The following is an 18681-nucleotide window of genomic DNA, read 5'->3' on the forward strand; positions in this document are numbered from 1 at the left end:
TTTTTTTACAATGGTTTTAATTTATATAAATTTCAATCTTTTTTTTTTTTTTGTATTTGTCCTATAAGACGACCCTGGATTTTGGGGACCTTTTTTTATGATTCAAGTATTGTCTTATCTGCGGAAATATACAGTAAATATATAATATTTTTAAGCTAATTTTCTGAATTGATTTTCTGAAGCTAATGTATTAGATTTATTTTTTAAAACAATCAGATTTTAAATATAAACTATAGTTAGTTTATAAATTAACTAATCAATGATTTATTTTTGTACATATATCAGCATGTTTTATATTTGGAAATAATAATTTTATTTTCATTGACTTCTAAATTCAGCATTTTAGACATTAAAAATATTTCCAGTTTAAGTTTAAATTATTATATCTTAAAGTTAAAAATGCTTTTAAAATAAATTAAAAAAAATTTTTTTTAAGTATTGAATTTATGAGATCTATATTAAATACATGTTTTGTTTTTTAAGTACAAAGTATCATTTTGAAGTATGCTAAATTTGACAAAAATTTGCTTCATAGTTTGATTGATGCTTCAAAGTTTGAACTGTACAAGCAGAGAAAAAAAATTTACTCAAATTATAAATGCAATCTGTTGTGTGACCAAGTCATCTCTCGTTCTTGCATTACACTTGTATGCTTTCAGTACTTTTTTCACTTTATTTTTTTGTGTTGTTCATTGATTTTTAACAATTTTTTCCTGCAGTTCATTGACAGTTTTTGGGTGAAGTTTTGGAACATCTTACACCTAAACATTACAAAAATTTTTTTTCTGTTACTGTTTGTATTCTTTTCTTTTCAAAACTCACAAAGCATAATATGTTTGATATGCTTTTTATGTAAAGTTGTTTCAACTTAATTTTATTCAAACAAGATGTGAATGTGAACCTTACATGTGCTATGAAAGTGGTAAATGTGTGGTGGATCTAGTGGCCATGTTTAAGATGTCAAAGTCAACATAGTGTATCCAGTAAATGCAGTGTTCATTTATTTATTGTTTTCGTGTTTTAATTAATTATTAGGGCATTTAATTGTGTTAGTTTTTCTGTGTATTTGCTGTTTTAAATTTATCAAAATGAGTATTGTTTACAATCTGGAATGAATTAATTCGCTTTCTATTATTTTTTTGGCCTCCTGGAATGAATTAAATTCAAAGTACAAGGTATCACTGTGTTTGCTATATTTTGTACTTTTTTACATATATATATGGTGATCATGATTGGAGTAAGTGTTCAGATTCTGTAGAAAGAACTAAGTCCAATCTCAATTAAATTTAGTGTATATACTATCCATACTATCTTAAATATGCAGTTTTGATTTTTTTGAAAAATTTTATTTGAAAATTCAGCCACTAGGACATGTTATGTATGTTTTCTAATGAATTTTGGGTATAAAAGAAGTTACATATTCTATTGCACTCACGACTATTGCATATTCTTCATAGCATTCTTTATTATTAGTCCTTTCTATTACTTTTTTTATGAAGAAAATTCTGCATCTGGGTCAGTGACATGTTTTGTTAATGCTGCATAGGGATATGCTCCAAAACTTCATTCTAATTTTCAATTAGAGATTCAGACTATGTACAAAAAATTATTTAATTTTTGAGTCTATCAATTGATCCTTTTTTTCATACACCATAGAAGTAGCCTTTACATTGGTTTGAAGAAATCACTTCATAAAAACGAATAACAATAGGTAAAATTTACAATTAAAAACGATCAGACGTCAGCCTTTCATTTTAAGTATCTGACGCCTTAACATTAAAAATTTAGTAAATCTTCTCACCAACTGCCAAGTTTTATACCATCTGTATCAGGTTCAAGCCCTCTAGTGGTGGCTATATGCATATATGCAAATCAAACTATATGCAAATCAAAGATAACTCGTATCCACCACTAGAGGGCTTGAACCTGATACAGATGGTATAAAACTTGGCAGTTGGTGAGAAGATTTACTAAATTTTTAATGTTAAGGCGTCAGATACCTAAAATGAAAGGCTGACGTCTGATCGTTTTTAATTGTAAATTTTACCTATTGTTATTCGTTTTTATGAAGTGATTTCTTCAAACCAAGGTAAAGGCTACTTCTATGGTGTATGAAAAAAGGATCAATTGATAGACTCAAAAATTAAATAATTTTTTGTACATAGTCTGAATCTCTAATTGAAAATTAGAAGAAAAATATCCTGAGTTCATCATGAAAAAAAACCTTCATTATTCATCATTACAGCAGAGAAATTGTCTAAGCATAACAATCATGTAGGCTTTTGACACAAGAATGATTAGCTGATCATTTCTAATGTTGTGGCTGCCACAATCACCAGATCTTGACCCTTGTATAATAAAATTTCAGAATATGCGAATTAATGAGCACTAAGTTTTGACTGTAAAGATAAATATTTGTACAGTAAGACCCTGCTTAATGCTGATTTAATATAACATGGTCTGCTCGAAGCCTAGAAAGAGCTCAAAATTTTACGCTGATTTAAATTATCGTGGCATTTCGTTGATTCATTTATAACATGATTATTTGCAATTCATTGTAGTCTAAAATCTATGTTTGGTGTAATTTTGGAAAAAATCTAATGTGGATGTCATAGGCAATATCGACTTCACATGGTAAGAATTAACTGATGAATGCATGAATGAAGTGTGGAAGAATTTATGGCTAAAGGTATCCAAGTATTCTCAATGAGAAGAGCCTATCGCTGTATCGATACAGCAGGACTAGAAGATGTAGACGAGCAGGATATGGAGGAGTTATTGCAGGTTTGTGGTGAGAGCCTTACCAATGACAACCTTCAAGAACTGGCAGAACAAGGAATTCATGTAGAACTGGAAAATAGTGATTCTGAAAACGAAGAACCCAAAGAATTTCTCTACAGATTTCCTTAGTAAAAGTTTGGTGATGATAACCAAAATCATTGATCAAATTGTAGCAAACGATCCAGATTTTGAAAGGAGTACAAAAGCAAAACGAAGCATTTTGGATGCAATCATCAGCTACTAACATTTGCTTAAGGAAAGAAAAAAAGCAACAAATGAAACTACACAACTTTATCGCAAATAATAAGAATTTCAGAAAAGCTGGGACCTCCATCAGAAAAAATGAACTTTGCATTTCTGTGTGCATATGTTTGTGTTATTTAACAAATATTATTATGCAAATCAGTATAAAAATAACTTAAAATTAAAGTAAAATCTGTTTATTTTTGGTCGCATGTTTCCCTTTCTCTATTTACTCTATGTCAGTGTTTCCCAAAGTGTGGTACGTGTACCCCTAGGGATACGGGAAGAGTTTAGTTGCGCTTTGGCTGTGCCTGGTGTAACAAGCAGTTTACTTTTTTTCAATTACAAACAGAGAAAAATAATAATAAACTTTGTTACTTGTTAATGGTTTCACTGGGTGCTGTGATTCTGTGTGTTCCTCCACCCTATGGCCCACACAAAGTCACACAAAAACCTCCAGTATCTACACATTGAACTGTTACAGCATGCACATGTGTATTTTTAGCTTTTGTGTGATTTTTCTAATAGGAAAAGTTTGTTATGTTCTTTAGTATTAATAAAAAGCTAAAAATGCCAAATAAAGCAATTTTTCTGTAGATAGTTACTACAACTAACAATTCTTAGCAGAGACTTACTTCGATAATTCTTCTAGAAAGACGAAAATGAGACCTAAAGTCCATATCGCTATATCTAGGAACGATATTATATAAACTGTCGTCTCAACATAAACAATTTCATCCTTTTCGTTGATCCTAATAAATGTTATTTATAATATAAATTTCATTTATATTTTATTATGAATAAATTTAATTTTTCATTCATTATTATTTTGTTTATGTACTAAAAAAGGAAAAAATAAATATATTTTGATTGTTATTAAAGGTACACAGATGTCGAAAGTTTGGGAAACACTGCTCTATGTTAAAATAAATGACCTCGTTTAACGCTGTTTCATTTAGTGCTTTGTCGTCCAGGAATGCATCCCCCGCATTAAGCATAGTTTTACTGTAAAAATTACAGGAATTAAATAACATGTAAATCTTATTACAAAAATATAATTAAGAATTTGTTGTCTATTTAAGATATTTTAAGATTACTTAATAGAGTTAACTATAAGATATATGGGTGTGTGTGTGTGTGTATATATTATAGTTAACTCTGTTAGGTAATCTTAATATAATTAACTATAATATAATATAATATATATATACACACATACATGCTGTTGCCTATATTAAGAAGTTTCAAAAAATTTCTTTTGCAGGAAAGAAAAATGATCGTTCATCTTTAGGCCCTAAGAATGAACAAGTACAAAAACTTGGATATGAAATTCTTATTCGTTTACTGGAGCCATCAAAGAAAGGATCTTCAGGAGGCTTAAACAGTCCAAAAATAGTTCCGAATATAAGTTTATGTATGAGACAAAATTTCTTTTTATTACATTAAATTATGAATTTTTGAATAATTTAAAAATTGTAAGTTGTTTTTTTTTTTAGAATTTTATAATAAAATTGTTTGTATCATAAAATTGCATGTAAAATAAAAATTACATGGATAATTAATAATAATAATATCATCATCATCATTTGCAACATAGAGTAATGTCTGATTTTAAGAATTTTCTTACTATCAATATATATCAGTAATGCATAAAATGTAAAAGAATATATTCTAAACAAGGAAATGATTCTATAATTTAATAATGGCTTTCAAACTTTCTTCAATAAATTGAAAACTTAGTGGTTTTGAAAATGTTTCAATTAAAAATATTATTGTTATCATGTATTGTCATTTTAAATGTTTCTTTTCTAGGTCATTGCACATTTCCATCACTTATAAACTGAAAATAGCTCAAAATAGAGCTGAGAATATTACTCAATAAACTTTATTTGATATTATAATAAGCAAGTTTTCTAATTGCTGTATTTTCTTAATTCTAAGATGCAGATTTTTTTCCTTGTCTGAAACAGATGTTTCTTAGAATTAGCATCATCTTAAATTCACAGCCTAAAACAATAATCAGAAGTTTCTTGAAACAGATTATAGATGTTTTTGGCTATATTGCTCAATGTTCATGTTAATTTATACAATGAGAATTTAATTTAAACTCCTTTTTTAACATGTAAAATGCTTCAAGATAACATTGTAATGCAGAGTTTTAAAGAAATACAGGGTTTGAAATTATCAGGATAAGAATAACTGCTTCTTGTCCATCAGGCAACCAGCTCTAGACTTCTGGTTGTCCCTAATGAAATCAATTACCCAAACTGCAGAATGCATAGTTTTTTTTATAAACTACCAGGTAATACAAAAAATTATTGTATTTCTTAAATTTCAAAACTTGACAAATGTAAGTCATACAAGATGTGTGTTTAAAAGAGCATGGCAAAATTAATCATTTTGAATTGTCATTTTAGAAAGCGTTTCTGGTCTAAACTCTTCTTCAGCTCTTGACAATTTTAAAAAATTATAGTATTTCTATCATGTTTATGTTTGTGAAAAGACATACTTCTTAATTCTGAGACACATCAACAATAGTAACAATTTTCATTAGTGTAATTAATTTGAATTATTTGAAAAATAAATTAAATATAAATGATATCAAAAATTACAACATTGAATGATTTTTATTTAATTTAATCTTAATGTATAAGTAGTTAATAATTATCTAAAAATAAATTTCTGATTTTAAAAACTTTTAGTGCCATTGAAGTCATCTTTACCAAATTCAGTCTATATTCAAAATATTCATATTCTAATCCATGCAACAAAAGTTGCTCTCTGTAATTTTGGATATAATTCAACTTATGGTAAGATAAATTTTATAAATAGCTGAAGTATATAATTGATTATTATCACAAAAGAATATATATTTCATATGTATTGTTAACACGTGTTAAATTTATATTTTTAGTTCATTTTAATTATTACATTGTAAAGTTATTAACTGTTCGAACACTGTCAATAACAGAAGACAAAAGTAAAATGGCACAAGATGCTGTGGTTCAATATTTACAGTTCCTTTCAAATATTGTAGTGAATAAATACTTTAATTCCAATCAAAATCTTGTAAGTTTTTATTTATTTTTGATAATTTATTGGCTAAGATTATGCATATATGCTTTATGAAATATTAAATGAAATTTATTACTTACAGAAATTTTTAGATGATGTTTCACTTTTTCCCAAAGAAATTTTAACAACATATCAGTGTAATATAGAATATGGACATATTAAATATGTAAGTATAGCAAACAAAAAATAAGAATTTTGTTTATTTGTAATAAGATATTTTAAAAATTTTCAGAATGTACCTTTGATGGCATTTTTGTCACTCATGTTAGGAACAGATATAATAGCACCATTACATTCATCAGATAAGTATGTTAGAATTCTTTCATTTAATGAATATATTTAATAAAACTTTCATTTTAAATTTATATAGTTCAAAAACATTTTTTTTTTATTTCTTTTTTAATTATTTCTTTGGGATATTTATATCTATATTCACATTTAATACTTGAGGATTAGTAAATTCAGAAATTAATCAGTTAGCATTTATTTTGTTTGTTATTTTATGTGTGAACTTTTATTAGCTTATCTTCTGACATCTGAAAGGAAAATTGTGCTTAGTGGTAAAAATTATAATTAAACTTAAGAATTAACTATATACTTAACATGTAAAAATATAAATGAAAATGGAAGTTTTATGATAAAAAGTAATTGATATTTATATATCATAACAACATTTCTACACAGATATTTAACTATATTCAGCCGCTTTTTATCATATATTCGTGACATGCCATGTCCTCTAAAATACTTTACTTCGGTTATGGAAATGTTGTCTTCGGCATCAAATCCAGAAATACAATATAAAATATGGTCACAAATATGTGTTGAACTTCTAGAAATCATTCAAAAGGTTAGTTATAAGTTATGACAATAAATGGAAAAGAATTAAATGTATCTAATCTGATCTTTTTAAATTTTAATTTTTGGTGAATAACTGAATCTCAAATTTAATCATTGAAACTGTAAATCCATAAATAGTTCAGAGTGACCTGAAAACTAAAAGTTAAAGAAACTTGTAGTTTAGATTTTGTTTTTATACATTTATTTAACGTTGATGTTGTGTTAATATGTTTTTTTAAAAATTCAGTGACAAGATGCTTAACTTTTCTGGCAACATTTGTTACTGTTATGATATTTTATTTAAAAAGTTTTATACTTTTAACTATTATAAAATGGCAAAAAACTTAATTTTGAGGGTAGGGATGGGTTTTATAAGATTGTAAATGCTAATAATGAGTAAAATCATCATTAAGTATGACTCTACTGGAGATATACATGACTCCCTTTAGCTCCCTACCCCTTCAACCTTTTATTACCAAAAATTAATAACATCAATTTCCCTAATAAACAAACCTCTCTGCATAATTTCAAGGAGGTTTGCCAAGTATTAATTCAGGACACTGTATAACTATGAATTAATTGTTATCAGAAACAAGCTAATGATTTTTCTATAAAATTCTTTTTGAATACTTAATAAATCAGATTTTCTGTTTTCCTGTTGTAGTGTTCAAATGTTTGATAATGTTGCAGATATTATTTTTGAAAAAATACCTTGTTAACTACAGAAAGTAGTCACTTAACATTGCAGTTTCCAAGAACCAATCAATGACATTAAGTGAAACAAATGTAACAAAATCAATTTCACTGTAGGCTAAATGATATAAACAAGATATATTATTATAACTGAAGTATGTTTACAACCTTCAGCATTTATTTTCCATCTCGTATAATTAATTTTACTGTTTATAAAAAAAATTTAACAACTACAATTGTAAATGATTACAGATGTACTTGTATCTTTCCTCAATGATGTCAAGTGAGAATGTGTTGTATATTGGAAACTATCGATAATTTTTGAAAATTATATGGACTATCTCAAATACAAAATGAACAAAAAATCAAATATTTTCAAATTGTTTTGTGATCAGATTAGATTACATTGGTAATATTTAAATTTATCATTTTATGTTAATTATTTCTTATTTATTTAAAAAATTAAAATATTTAGACACAAGAAGTTAATCAGGGAAGTGGTTCATCTTATGATTTTACATGCTTTTTAATGGTATTTTCTTATCCACTAAACCATTTTATAACATGCAATTTACTTCAGGTATGTTCTTTACTTTAGTTTACAGTTTATATGCTTATTTGTTTAATAAATATATTTAATCTCAGGCTTGTGAAAAACAATTATGGAAAAATTGGTGTGACTTGTATAAAGCCTTTGTAAGATGTGCTACTTTAGTACAGTCTGCACAATCAAATATATCTTGTGAATTAGTATGCAGAAAGATAAGAGAAATAATTCCTGAAGAAATGTTACAGGTTAGTATTTTTGTATTTAAATTAATGTAATTTGCTATCCTATTAATAAATATTTTAAAGTTTGTAAGGTAATAGTTAAGTTTTAGGTAATAACAGTTGTAATTTCATTATAAATAAGGTTTTTTTTCTATTAAAATAATTTTAATCTTTATTTTGTACAGATGCTTCATGTCTTAACAATTATGTGCCAATTGATAGAAACAATTATAGATTCATTTGATTATAATTCTTGGGGGAAAGATTTCTCAGGTTAGTTTAAAATAATTTAAAAATTTTTCAAATGTGATGATATGAGCTATAAATATATAGATATAAAATCATGTATAGGACTACTTTAAAAATTCTATGGAAAAATATTCTTTATTGTAGTTCTAACAAGTTGGGAAGAGAAAAATGAAAAGCCATTGCATAATATGACTTCTTGTGTTTTGATAATTGAAAAACTGCTGTCTGCAATTCCAAAATTAATTGAAGTAAATCAAGATAATGAGAAAGGAAGGGAAAGGAATGTAAGTACAGAGTTTATAAACTATTCTCAAATATTATATTTTACACCATTCTGAGAATCATTTAACATATATTCTTGTAAATGAATATGTATAACATTGATGTAATCACTAGACTAAAAATATGTGTAACCATTATTAATGAATTACATACTTAATGGATAAAATACATATTAGTAATTTCTCTAGGACAGGGGTGGCCAACCTTTTGCATACAATGCGCAATTTTCTGACAGACAAGTTCAGATGCGTCATATAAATCGAACACTTTTTATACAGTCTTACGTTCAATGTTAGGCGTTGATAAATAGAGATAAGAATAAATCTGCTTTGTTTAGGAGAAAAAAGGGAGTAACTTAATCACGCAGTTGAATTAATTAATTTATGACAGTTTATTGAAACACCAATTTACAATAGTCAGCAATGATCTCCTGTACCAGAGGGTGATTGCTTGATGATGGTGCTATAGCTGCCAGAGTCTCGTTTGGTGAAGATTACTCTGCACCACAATTATTGGCACTGAAAATCAGCTTGGAATAACTTTAATCACAGTAAATGTTTTCAACCATTTACATGCCTGTAAACTGATCGGAAATAAAGATCGCAAGACTCACAATACATGAATACCTGAAATACAATACCTGAAAAATAGGCTGAATTGTGAAACAAATGAACTTGCCAAGACAGACTATAAAAATTTATTTTTCTATATAATATTTTTAATCGCAAAAAAACCAAATCTGGCAATTTTGCTCAGATCAAACTGAAGCGCCACATGTAATCATTTAATGTGCCAAGTTTGGCCACCCCTGCTCTAGGAGTTTGACTGTAAGAGTTTGTGCTATTGGACTAGCTATATGTTACTAGATATGATGAAATTAATGTATATCATAAATTAATGAAATCAATGCAGACAGTTTGTATGAATGATTCTAGTATTAAAAAAAACAAATATGAAGGACTTTGGCTACAAGGATGAAATTGATCTTGCAGATTTCAAGGATGAAACCTAAAGATGTTTAGGTTGTGTTTATACAAAAATCTACAAACCACAATACAGCACTTCTGCTGCAGTGTGGTTGATACTTTCAAATGTGAATCAAAGAAATTTGTTTACATTGCCATTGCATGTATCAACAAACAAGCAATGTAAGGGATTATATGGTCATCAAGTCAAGCATATTGTTAGGAGAATCTCTATTATTTTAAAAAAATAAAATATTTTGGATTAAATTAAAAATTCTTAGTCTAATTTTAAAATATAATTGAGGAGTTCTATGGAAAAAGGTATGTAAGTTAAATTTTGTTGTTTTTGGGAAATTTTCAAAAAACTTTTTTTTAGAATTATTGTGAAAAGAGCAAAGTGTATGTTAAATGCACTTGAGTAAAGTGCTTATTATATCCAATTTCATAAAATCCTGTTCAATGTGCATAATAAAACACTTAACTGAGAAAAGTATTTAAGTGCACTTTGATACCTTATTCCATAGAACTTTTCAACTAATAACTATCATTGGATAGTGTATGAATTTATTTATTTAGTTATTTCAAATTATGGCAAAGTCTCTTTCAGGCACCCAACAAAACAGCATTTATATATTAGACATCACAATTTTAACACACACTAATCTGCTTGTATCTATAAGCAAATAAAAAATAATGCTATGGGATGGTTTTCATTTTAAATTCTGTAGATCTTTTTGAAAGAATTATATATCCTTTCTGATTGCTTGCAAAGAATAATAAATTTGGTTTACCAAGATTTTCCAGCTGGAATAATTTTGTTTTGTGGTTTTCTCGCTTTCAAATGCTAACTATTAAATTTAAATACAATTTGCTATTCACATCATAATGTTTGTCAGTAAATGAAGTATTTCACTAAATTCATAACAATAACTAAATTAATATGAATAAATAAATCTTTAAGCATGGAAAATATCCATTACCATTTCCAAATATTTAAGTGAAGAGAAATTAATATAAATAAGACATTTTTGAATTAAAAAGCTATCAAGTGAAATCATCAAACATCCTTGTATTTCTTACTATGCAACTCTGTAGTAACTTTAGGTCTAATTCAGTCATTGTTCACATGATTCTTCTAAAAATAAATTAAAATATGTGAATAATATAATTTTAATTGAGATAAATCTCTTATATTTACTTTATTATTAATATAATAATGAAATTATAATAATATATATATATTAATTCTAGAAACAAGTAATTACTTGTGCAAATAATCTGCTAGAAATAGTCAAAAAACTAGTCACTAATATCAGCTCCTCTAGTCTCCTGATAACTTTGTTCTGCAGATTAGCACCATTTTTAATTCCATTTTTTAAGTTTGGAAGAAAGGATCATGTTTATGAGAAAATAAGTAACACACAATTTTTTAATTCTGTGAGTATAAAAACAATTAAAGATATGGAATAAATACAGTAGTTTGTATAAATTATCACTTATTTTATTATTTTTTTTTTATTTTTAAATAGTTGGAGTCATTTTGGACAAACTGTTTATTATCTCTTCAGCTTCATTATTCTGGTCCCTATGATACAGAAATTCTCACTTCTATTGCCCCTTTGTTGGAAGTGTGTTTCTTTCACATGCGACAAAGCATTGTGGATCGTACACGTCAATTTTGGTATTTGACATTTGGATGTAATCTCAGTAGTATCACTTTACCTACTGATTTTAGGTAAATAATTTTTAATTCATATGTTTAAAATTGCTAAGTTATTGTGGTCTGTATTAATTACTATGTAATGCGTACAAATTTATGCTGATTGTTTAAATTGTTGCAAGTGTTATCTGAGATTTATAAGGGAATATTCAAAATTTTTAAGTTATACTCATTTAATAATCAAAAACTTAAACTTTAAGTCCATAAACAGCACAATATCATTTAGATTTTATTAAAGCAATATTATTTCTGTTGAATATAAATTAGTTCAATTACTATATTGATGATTTTTATCTTGAACAAAACCTTTAAATACTCTTCTCAGCAAGACTTTAATTTATTTAAATGAATAAATTTAAATAAATATAAAACTCATTTCAGCTTACATAGAGATGTTTTTGATCATTTTTTAAATATATTCTTGTATTCTTGTGCTTAAGCAAAAGTAGCATGAAAAATAATACATTAATTTCTATAATGTGCAATTTTTAATTGATTTGAAAACATTTTATTAAACAAAATAAATATGGAAAATATTTGATAATACTGATGAATTTTGTTTAATTATTACATTTTTTGTTATAGGATTTTTTCACATAAGTTAATCATTTAACAACCAGATATATTTCTATAACAATAAATAATCTTGAAAAAAGATATAACTATGTATTTATGTTTAATATCTGTTTTTTCATATAAAAATTTTTAAATCATTAATGATTTTACATAACTGGATGAGTTATTTATATGCTTTAAAATAGCCAATACTTATCCATTTACAAATAATATAGTATTTGATGTTACATTTATAGAATTTACTGTTGCAATAAATATCATGTTAAGAAAGAGAAATTTTGGTTTGTCTTTGTACTAGTTTTTTTGTTGTTAAAAATTTTTAAATTATTAAATATAACAATTTTACACTAATTTAATATTTTTACATATATTATTAAACTTTTCAGAAATGCAATCAAAAAGTTGAAACCAGCACTTATTCCCAATATTAGTTCTGTCAAGGAAATGAGCAATTCAATAAGTGAGGTAATACAGTTAAGCATAAAAAAAATAAGTTTATTAGAACAGTGATAATGGAAAATTACCATATTTCCTCACATATCCCTCTTGTACTTCTAGAAGAAAAAAATATGGTAAAGGCTCGTTATGAAGCTTGGACTGGCTCGAGGGCAGAGATATCTCTGGCCAGGTATCCAACCCTCTTGACATGAGAAGGTAAGACGACAGTTAATGCCAAGTCGCTTTTACCTCTTCCAAAAAAGACAATACTTTGTTATATTTTCAAGATAATATAAAAACCCTTATTTACTTGTAAAAGTAATTCTTGAGAATATATGTCTACTTTGAATAAAGAAACAAAATATTGTAAATATTTATATTAATGAAAATCATTCACATATACAGAAATCAGATTATGAGGGCCTCTTGTGAATTTTAAAAAAAATTTTTGAATTATGATTAATACTCCTAAACTATCTTTCAGTTTTGGTGCAAATTTAATTTAAAAGAAGCAAATTCTGAAAATAAAGTATTGATTTGAATTAGTTTTTATAAAACTTTTTTTTTTTTAAATAATTAAAACAATGTGGAAGCATGTACAGTTTTAAAAGTTTTCTTTATTTTTTGTGACCTATTTAAGAGCCATCATAACAACTTTATTAATTAAAACATAGGATTGTGATAATAAATAAGATTTGTTATATAAAAAGAGATTGTACTGTACATCTCGACCTAAATATGGAAAATCATAAACATATGGGTCACTCTAAAAGTTTCCATGTGGGGCAAATATATTATGTACAGTAACATTTATTGCATATGTAATGAAGCAGTCTTTAGTAAATATTTTTACCAAGAGATGTCACTAGTCCTGTCTGTCACCACCTGCAGGCATGCAAACAGAAGTGGTGCCATTTTGATTGAAAGAAGCAATGACTCATGAGCATTTTTGGGCAATGATGTTTTACAATTTTAAATGGTTTGTTTGAGTCATAGGACCTTACATGTTTGAAGGCAGTCTTTCTGGTTGCCTATCCATCATGGACATAAGTTTTTTGATGGTTTGGTGAATTTCAATATGATAGAATGAGCCTGAAAAATGAGGATAGATAGCCATCCTCTCAGCTGTACCTGACCAGGAAAATATGGTTCATGATGAGGTCTTGGTTAGAGAAAACTTACAAGGGCATTGAGAACACTTTGTAAATTGGATCAGCAGCATGCAGCAAAATACAAAATTGTTCACACATATCTTTGCCTAAAGACGTCACATTGTTAGGTGCCAAATTCTATCACTGAGGAACAAAAGGAGGCTTGTATGAAATGGTGTCAGGACATGATTTAAAAATTTGCAAATAGATTTTAGAATGTTTGTGAGTCTTTATTGGTGATGAAATAATTTGTCTAACAGTATGACCCAGAGTAATCCCATGTTTGGATTTTTTCCGATGAGGAAATTCCTCTAAACACGAAGTGGCCAAGAAGTGTTTGTCAGCAAATGGTGGTTGTATCCTTTGAAAAACTGGACACATTTGCATCATTCCATGGTGGGAAGAAAAACTGTTACTGCTGAATGGGACACCAATGTTTGTTTAAGGTCTTTGAGGACATTTGTAGGAGACAGCCAAAAACTGGATACTGGAGTCTTCTTCATGGTGACAAAGCATCTGCCCACATAGCACAAAGACAATTAAGTTTCTGAGATGTAACTGGTTAGCCATCTACCCTATATTCCCCTGCAACTTTTCTTTTTCTTTCTGTAAAGTAAGTCTTCCATAGATATCATTTTGGATCACCAGAACTTGTCAATACCTACAGAGATCAATTGGCAATCATTCCTGAAGAACTGTCTGTGTGTTTCCAGAAGTGGTTTTACCAGATGAATAGTTTCATTCTCCATCCCAGAGAATACTTTCATAAATTGTGAACATTGTCAATAAGTTTCACACACACATTTTTGTATATCTGGAAACTTTCAGAATGATCCACATATTATAAAACATAGTTTCCACATTGGCAGATTATTATAACAAGATTTAATGTATTCTGTTCTCAGAATTAAACAGAATATACTTATAATAAAATCTTTTTTTGCAAATATTTTTTGTTTTCTTGGATAATAATTATAAAAATTTCCAATTTTTCTATTTTTGGATTTTTCAACTACTGAGATGTGCCTACCATAAAATTATGAGTGTGGTATCAGTTAAATATGAGAAAATTTTAAATTAAAAAAAAACTCAGCACACATTGTAATAAATATTTCAAGATTTTTAAGAAATACTAAATTTAGCATTGATTTTATGAAATAAACAAAAATTATTAAATACGAAAATGTAGGTACTTTTTTTAAATCACTATCAGCATGCAAGTCTCCTTGTGTGAAGTATATTTAAAAAACAATCTTGAATGATACCATCCATGCCATTCATAATGAATCATTTTGAAATTTATTATAAAGTTACTGAGAAATGGTAGTTTTTAAATTTATAAAAATATTGTATGGATTAAAAAGATGATAAGAATTAAACTAGTTGTAATTTCTCATTAACTAAAAGATAAAAAGTAATCTGAACATTTTTAAAATATTGTCAAATATCATGGTTTAAAATGATAAAATAAATAGTTGTATTCTGAAATTATTTCTAAAATTTTTCAAATTTATAATATGAAACTCATTCTTTTATTATTATATTTTCTTTTTGAGTTTCTGATTGTTTTTTTTTTTTTTTTGAATCAAAGGGAAATTTGAGTAAATATGGTGGTATTCCATTAAGAATAAATATAAGTTAATAATAATGTATTTGTGTTTGTGTTTCAAATATAATTATGAAAATTAATAATATAGGATTCAGTTGAAATTCCAATGCATGTTTCATTTAATGCGGAAAATAACACACCGATGAAAAGTCCATCAACCAAAACAATGAATGGAAACCAACAAAAATCTGTTCTGCCTAATAAAAATTCCTCTCCAAATTGTTTAAATTCTTTAGAAGATCTTGATGATCAGGTAAATATTGTATCGATTTTTATTTATTATTTTGAAACTATAATTTTTACATTATTGAAAATTGTGTAGCATATTTTATATGTATATGTTTTTGTTTTTTTATTTGTATAGCATTTTGTTAGAATAGAAACACCAGTGAAAAACAAGCAAATATTAACTGAACATCAAAAAGAAGTTAGAAGAAGAAGAAGGTAATCTTAATTATGATAATATTTAAATAGCTAATAATAAATTATATCTTTTAGTTGATATTTTTTTTTATTTGTTTTTTGCTTAAAGCAGATAATTATTGCAAGTAATTAAGTTCATTTTCAATACAATATATATTAATAAATTTTATTATCTTATTAGTATTCAGAAACTTACCTTGTTTTTTATTTTTAGATAAAATATTTTTCCATAAAAGATTTTTATTAGAATCGTTTTTTTTAAAAAGCTATAGACATTTTGTGCATATAAAGAATATTAAAAAAATTTAGTTTAATTGATTAAGAAAATATTTTATTTATTTGTAAAGTGTATTTGTTTAAATAGTTATGTACATACATGTAACAATTAGTTTATTAGAATATTTTATATCTCTAAGAACATAGTATCAAATGTCACAGAAATCATAAACAAATGAAATTGATTTAATTTACAATTTCAAAAATTTAGTTTTCAAAGTAAAGATAACAAGGGTTGTGTCATAAGTCACAGCAGCAATTTTTTTTTCTCAAGAATGCTGGACAAGCATGAAACTTCAAAATATACGAATGGAGGGGCAGTGTATGGTACTGTTCAAAGTATGAGCAATGCAGGTCATGTAACATGGGTAGGCAGGAAAGTGTGAAAAAACCATAAACAACAATATTCTGTTTCATATGTTTATTAGTCACAAGGCTATATTGACAGAACAAAAAGAAAATAGGTGCCACATATTGCCTATGAATCCTCAAAATAGTTTCCCCAGAGCATTCATAACACACTGCCAATGATGTGGGAGGCATTGAATATCATTCACCTCATCAGGTAAGAGTTGGGACACATCTCATGTTTCACAGTGAAGGCAATGTCCTCTCAAATTCAAAACTGTTCCTGCACATTAGTTTTTTTACTTTGGATATGAAGTCAAAATTGCATGGGGAACAGATCCATGAATATGGCAGGTATTTTTGTACCCTTTTTCCCAGTGATTGAGTAGCTCCCATACACATACTGCAGTATTGCATTGTTCAGAAGATCAGGATGTTTGTCCCTAATGGCATGAAGTAAATGTCTCTGTAAGAAGATTCTGTAGTACTTTGCTGTCACTGTTCTGTCATGTGGAATGATGTATCAATGCTCTGACATCATAAGTCACAATCACCATCACCTTTACAGGAGAAAGGTTTTGTTAAAACTTCTATCTTCATGGTGATCTTGCATGTTGCCATTCTATTGATTGACATTTGAGCTCTTGTTCATATGTATGGACCAAAAATTCATTGAGTGTGATGATTTTGTCAAACATATGCTTTTTCTTTCTAGTGTGTAAGGTGGTTGCAGCATATTGTATATCATGTCTACTTTTGAATTTCAGTGAGTGAATAGCACCTACCTTGCTACAACCCTCTGTTTGAAGGCATTCTTGTAGAATCCTATGGACAGTTCACGTCAGTGCCAGTTTCTGCCTGTAACTCAAGTCCATCAACTCTCTGATCCCATACACTGGGCAGTTATTTTATGTGATACATCAGTCTACACACTCATAGGTTTGTCCTGAATGTTGAAGGTCAATGGTTGAATTTTGTCCTTTCTGAAATACTGCTGCCCATCTAGAACAGTTTGATATAGCAAGGTATTTTCCACATCTTCCATCAGCTCCCTGTGGCATTCTCTGGCAGTTTGCCCCGTAGAATGGATATTTTCACGTAAGAAAGCTGTTCATGCTGAGTAACTTCCATTCTGCACAATGTTTGAGTCACCACTGACATTCCTGTGCTCTCTGTACAGTAACTGTACATCACACTGCCATCTAGTGACATTGTCACATACTACAGATAGCACTCTCTTTGGGATGTGCAATCATATTGTGGTGACATTATTTATTTTTAAGAAAAAAAATAGTTATCATGTCTTGTGCTCCAATCCTTGTTACACACACATATGAGTATATACAGATGATTTTTCTGAACATTAATATTAAACTGGAGCAGTTTATATGACAAATAAATAAATCTTAGTTTTCCAGGAAGAAATGTTTTTAATTTAGTTGATCAGCCATAGATAGAATAAATACTATAATGTTAAGAAAATATTTTTGAAATAACCAAATATAAAATTCAAAACTAGTCTCAGCTTTAGATCTGAAGCTGAGACAGATACGAATAAGTTTCAAAAAATCTTGAAAAATGTTTTATTCACATATACGTTTAACTTCTATAATATTTCAAATGCTTGTTTTAGGGTTTAGAATCATGCTAGTTTTCATAAATAATCCATGCATTTACTCAAGTAGTTAATAATTAGTAAAGTTATCTATTTTAATAATTACTACATTAATGTATATGTTGTATGTTTATTTTTCTTTTGCAGTTATGTTCCTGCAATGTATAATGATCTTTCTCAAGAAACTGCTGGCTTAGACAGTCAGTCAGAGTAAGAATATTTTGTATTCTAATTAAATGCTGTTTTTTCTAAATTTACATTACACATTAAAATAAAAATAAGTGGTAAAGTAGAGCATCAATTATCCGAAGCAATTCAGGACTGGGTTGTTCAGATAACTGATTTTTCTGATAACTGATCATGTATGAAAAAATATAGTAACCTATCCCATGTTGAAATTTTTCTCCGTTGCGTGTCGCTTCGCATTGAATTTCCGTGGATGTTAAGCCTAATGAAAATTTTTTTTAAAATAATAATCGTGGCTATTGTATTGTTAAAAATTATTTCTTTATTTTGCACAAACAAAATAAATATATTGAAAAATATAAAAACAAAAAAATTATATTTTAGAAGTTAATCTAGTATCAAAAACTTTCCAATTCAGAACAACACACAGTCCTGAGAAA

At 27.5% G+C, this 18681-nt stretch overlaps 1 protein-coding gene across 4 annotated transcripts in view; it reads left to right on the top strand.

Annotated features, from left to right (window-relative positions):
• LOC111632722 (telomere-associated protein RIF1-like) overlaps positions 1–18681 on the top strand; it is a 75068-nt gene that overhangs the window by 29788 nt on the left and 26599 nt on the right. For all 4 annotated transcript variants that reach the window (XM_023377229.1, XM_023377230.1, XM_023377227.1 and 1 more), the window contains exons 12-27: positions 4289–4438; positions 5727–5834; positions 5939–6093; positions 6182–6265; positions 6332–6405; positions 6784–6949; positions 8108–8212; positions 8278–8427; positions 8589–8676; positions 8797–8936; positions 11151–11336; positions 11429–11634; positions 12582–12660; positions 15482–15646; positions 15758–15837; positions 18203–18265. In XM_023377229.1, coding sequence (XP_023232997.1) covers positions 4289–4438; positions 5727–5834; positions 5939–6093; positions 6182–6265; positions 6332–6405; positions 6784–6949; positions 8108–8212; positions 8278–8427; positions 8589–8676; positions 8797–8936; positions 11151–11336; positions 11429–11634; positions 12582–12660; positions 15482–15646; positions 15758–15837; positions 18203–18265 — 1999 coding nt within the window. The remainder of the gene's footprint in view (positions 1–4288; positions 4439–5726; positions 5835–5938; positions 6094–6181; positions 6266–6331; positions 6406–6783; positions 6950–8107; positions 8213–8277; positions 8428–8588; positions 8677–8796; positions 8937–11150; positions 11337–11428; positions 11635–12581; positions 12661–15481; positions 15647–15757; positions 15838–18202; positions 18266–18681) is intronic.

This window comes from Centruroides sculpturatus, unplaced genomic scaffold, assembly GCF_000671375.1.
Source record: "Centruroides sculpturatus isolate CEXI.00-Female unplaced genomic scaffold, Cexi_2.0 scaffold839, whole genome shotgun sequence".
Lineage (NCBI taxonomy): Eukaryota > Metazoa > Arthropoda > Arachnida > Scorpiones > Buthidae > Centruroides > Centruroides sculpturatus.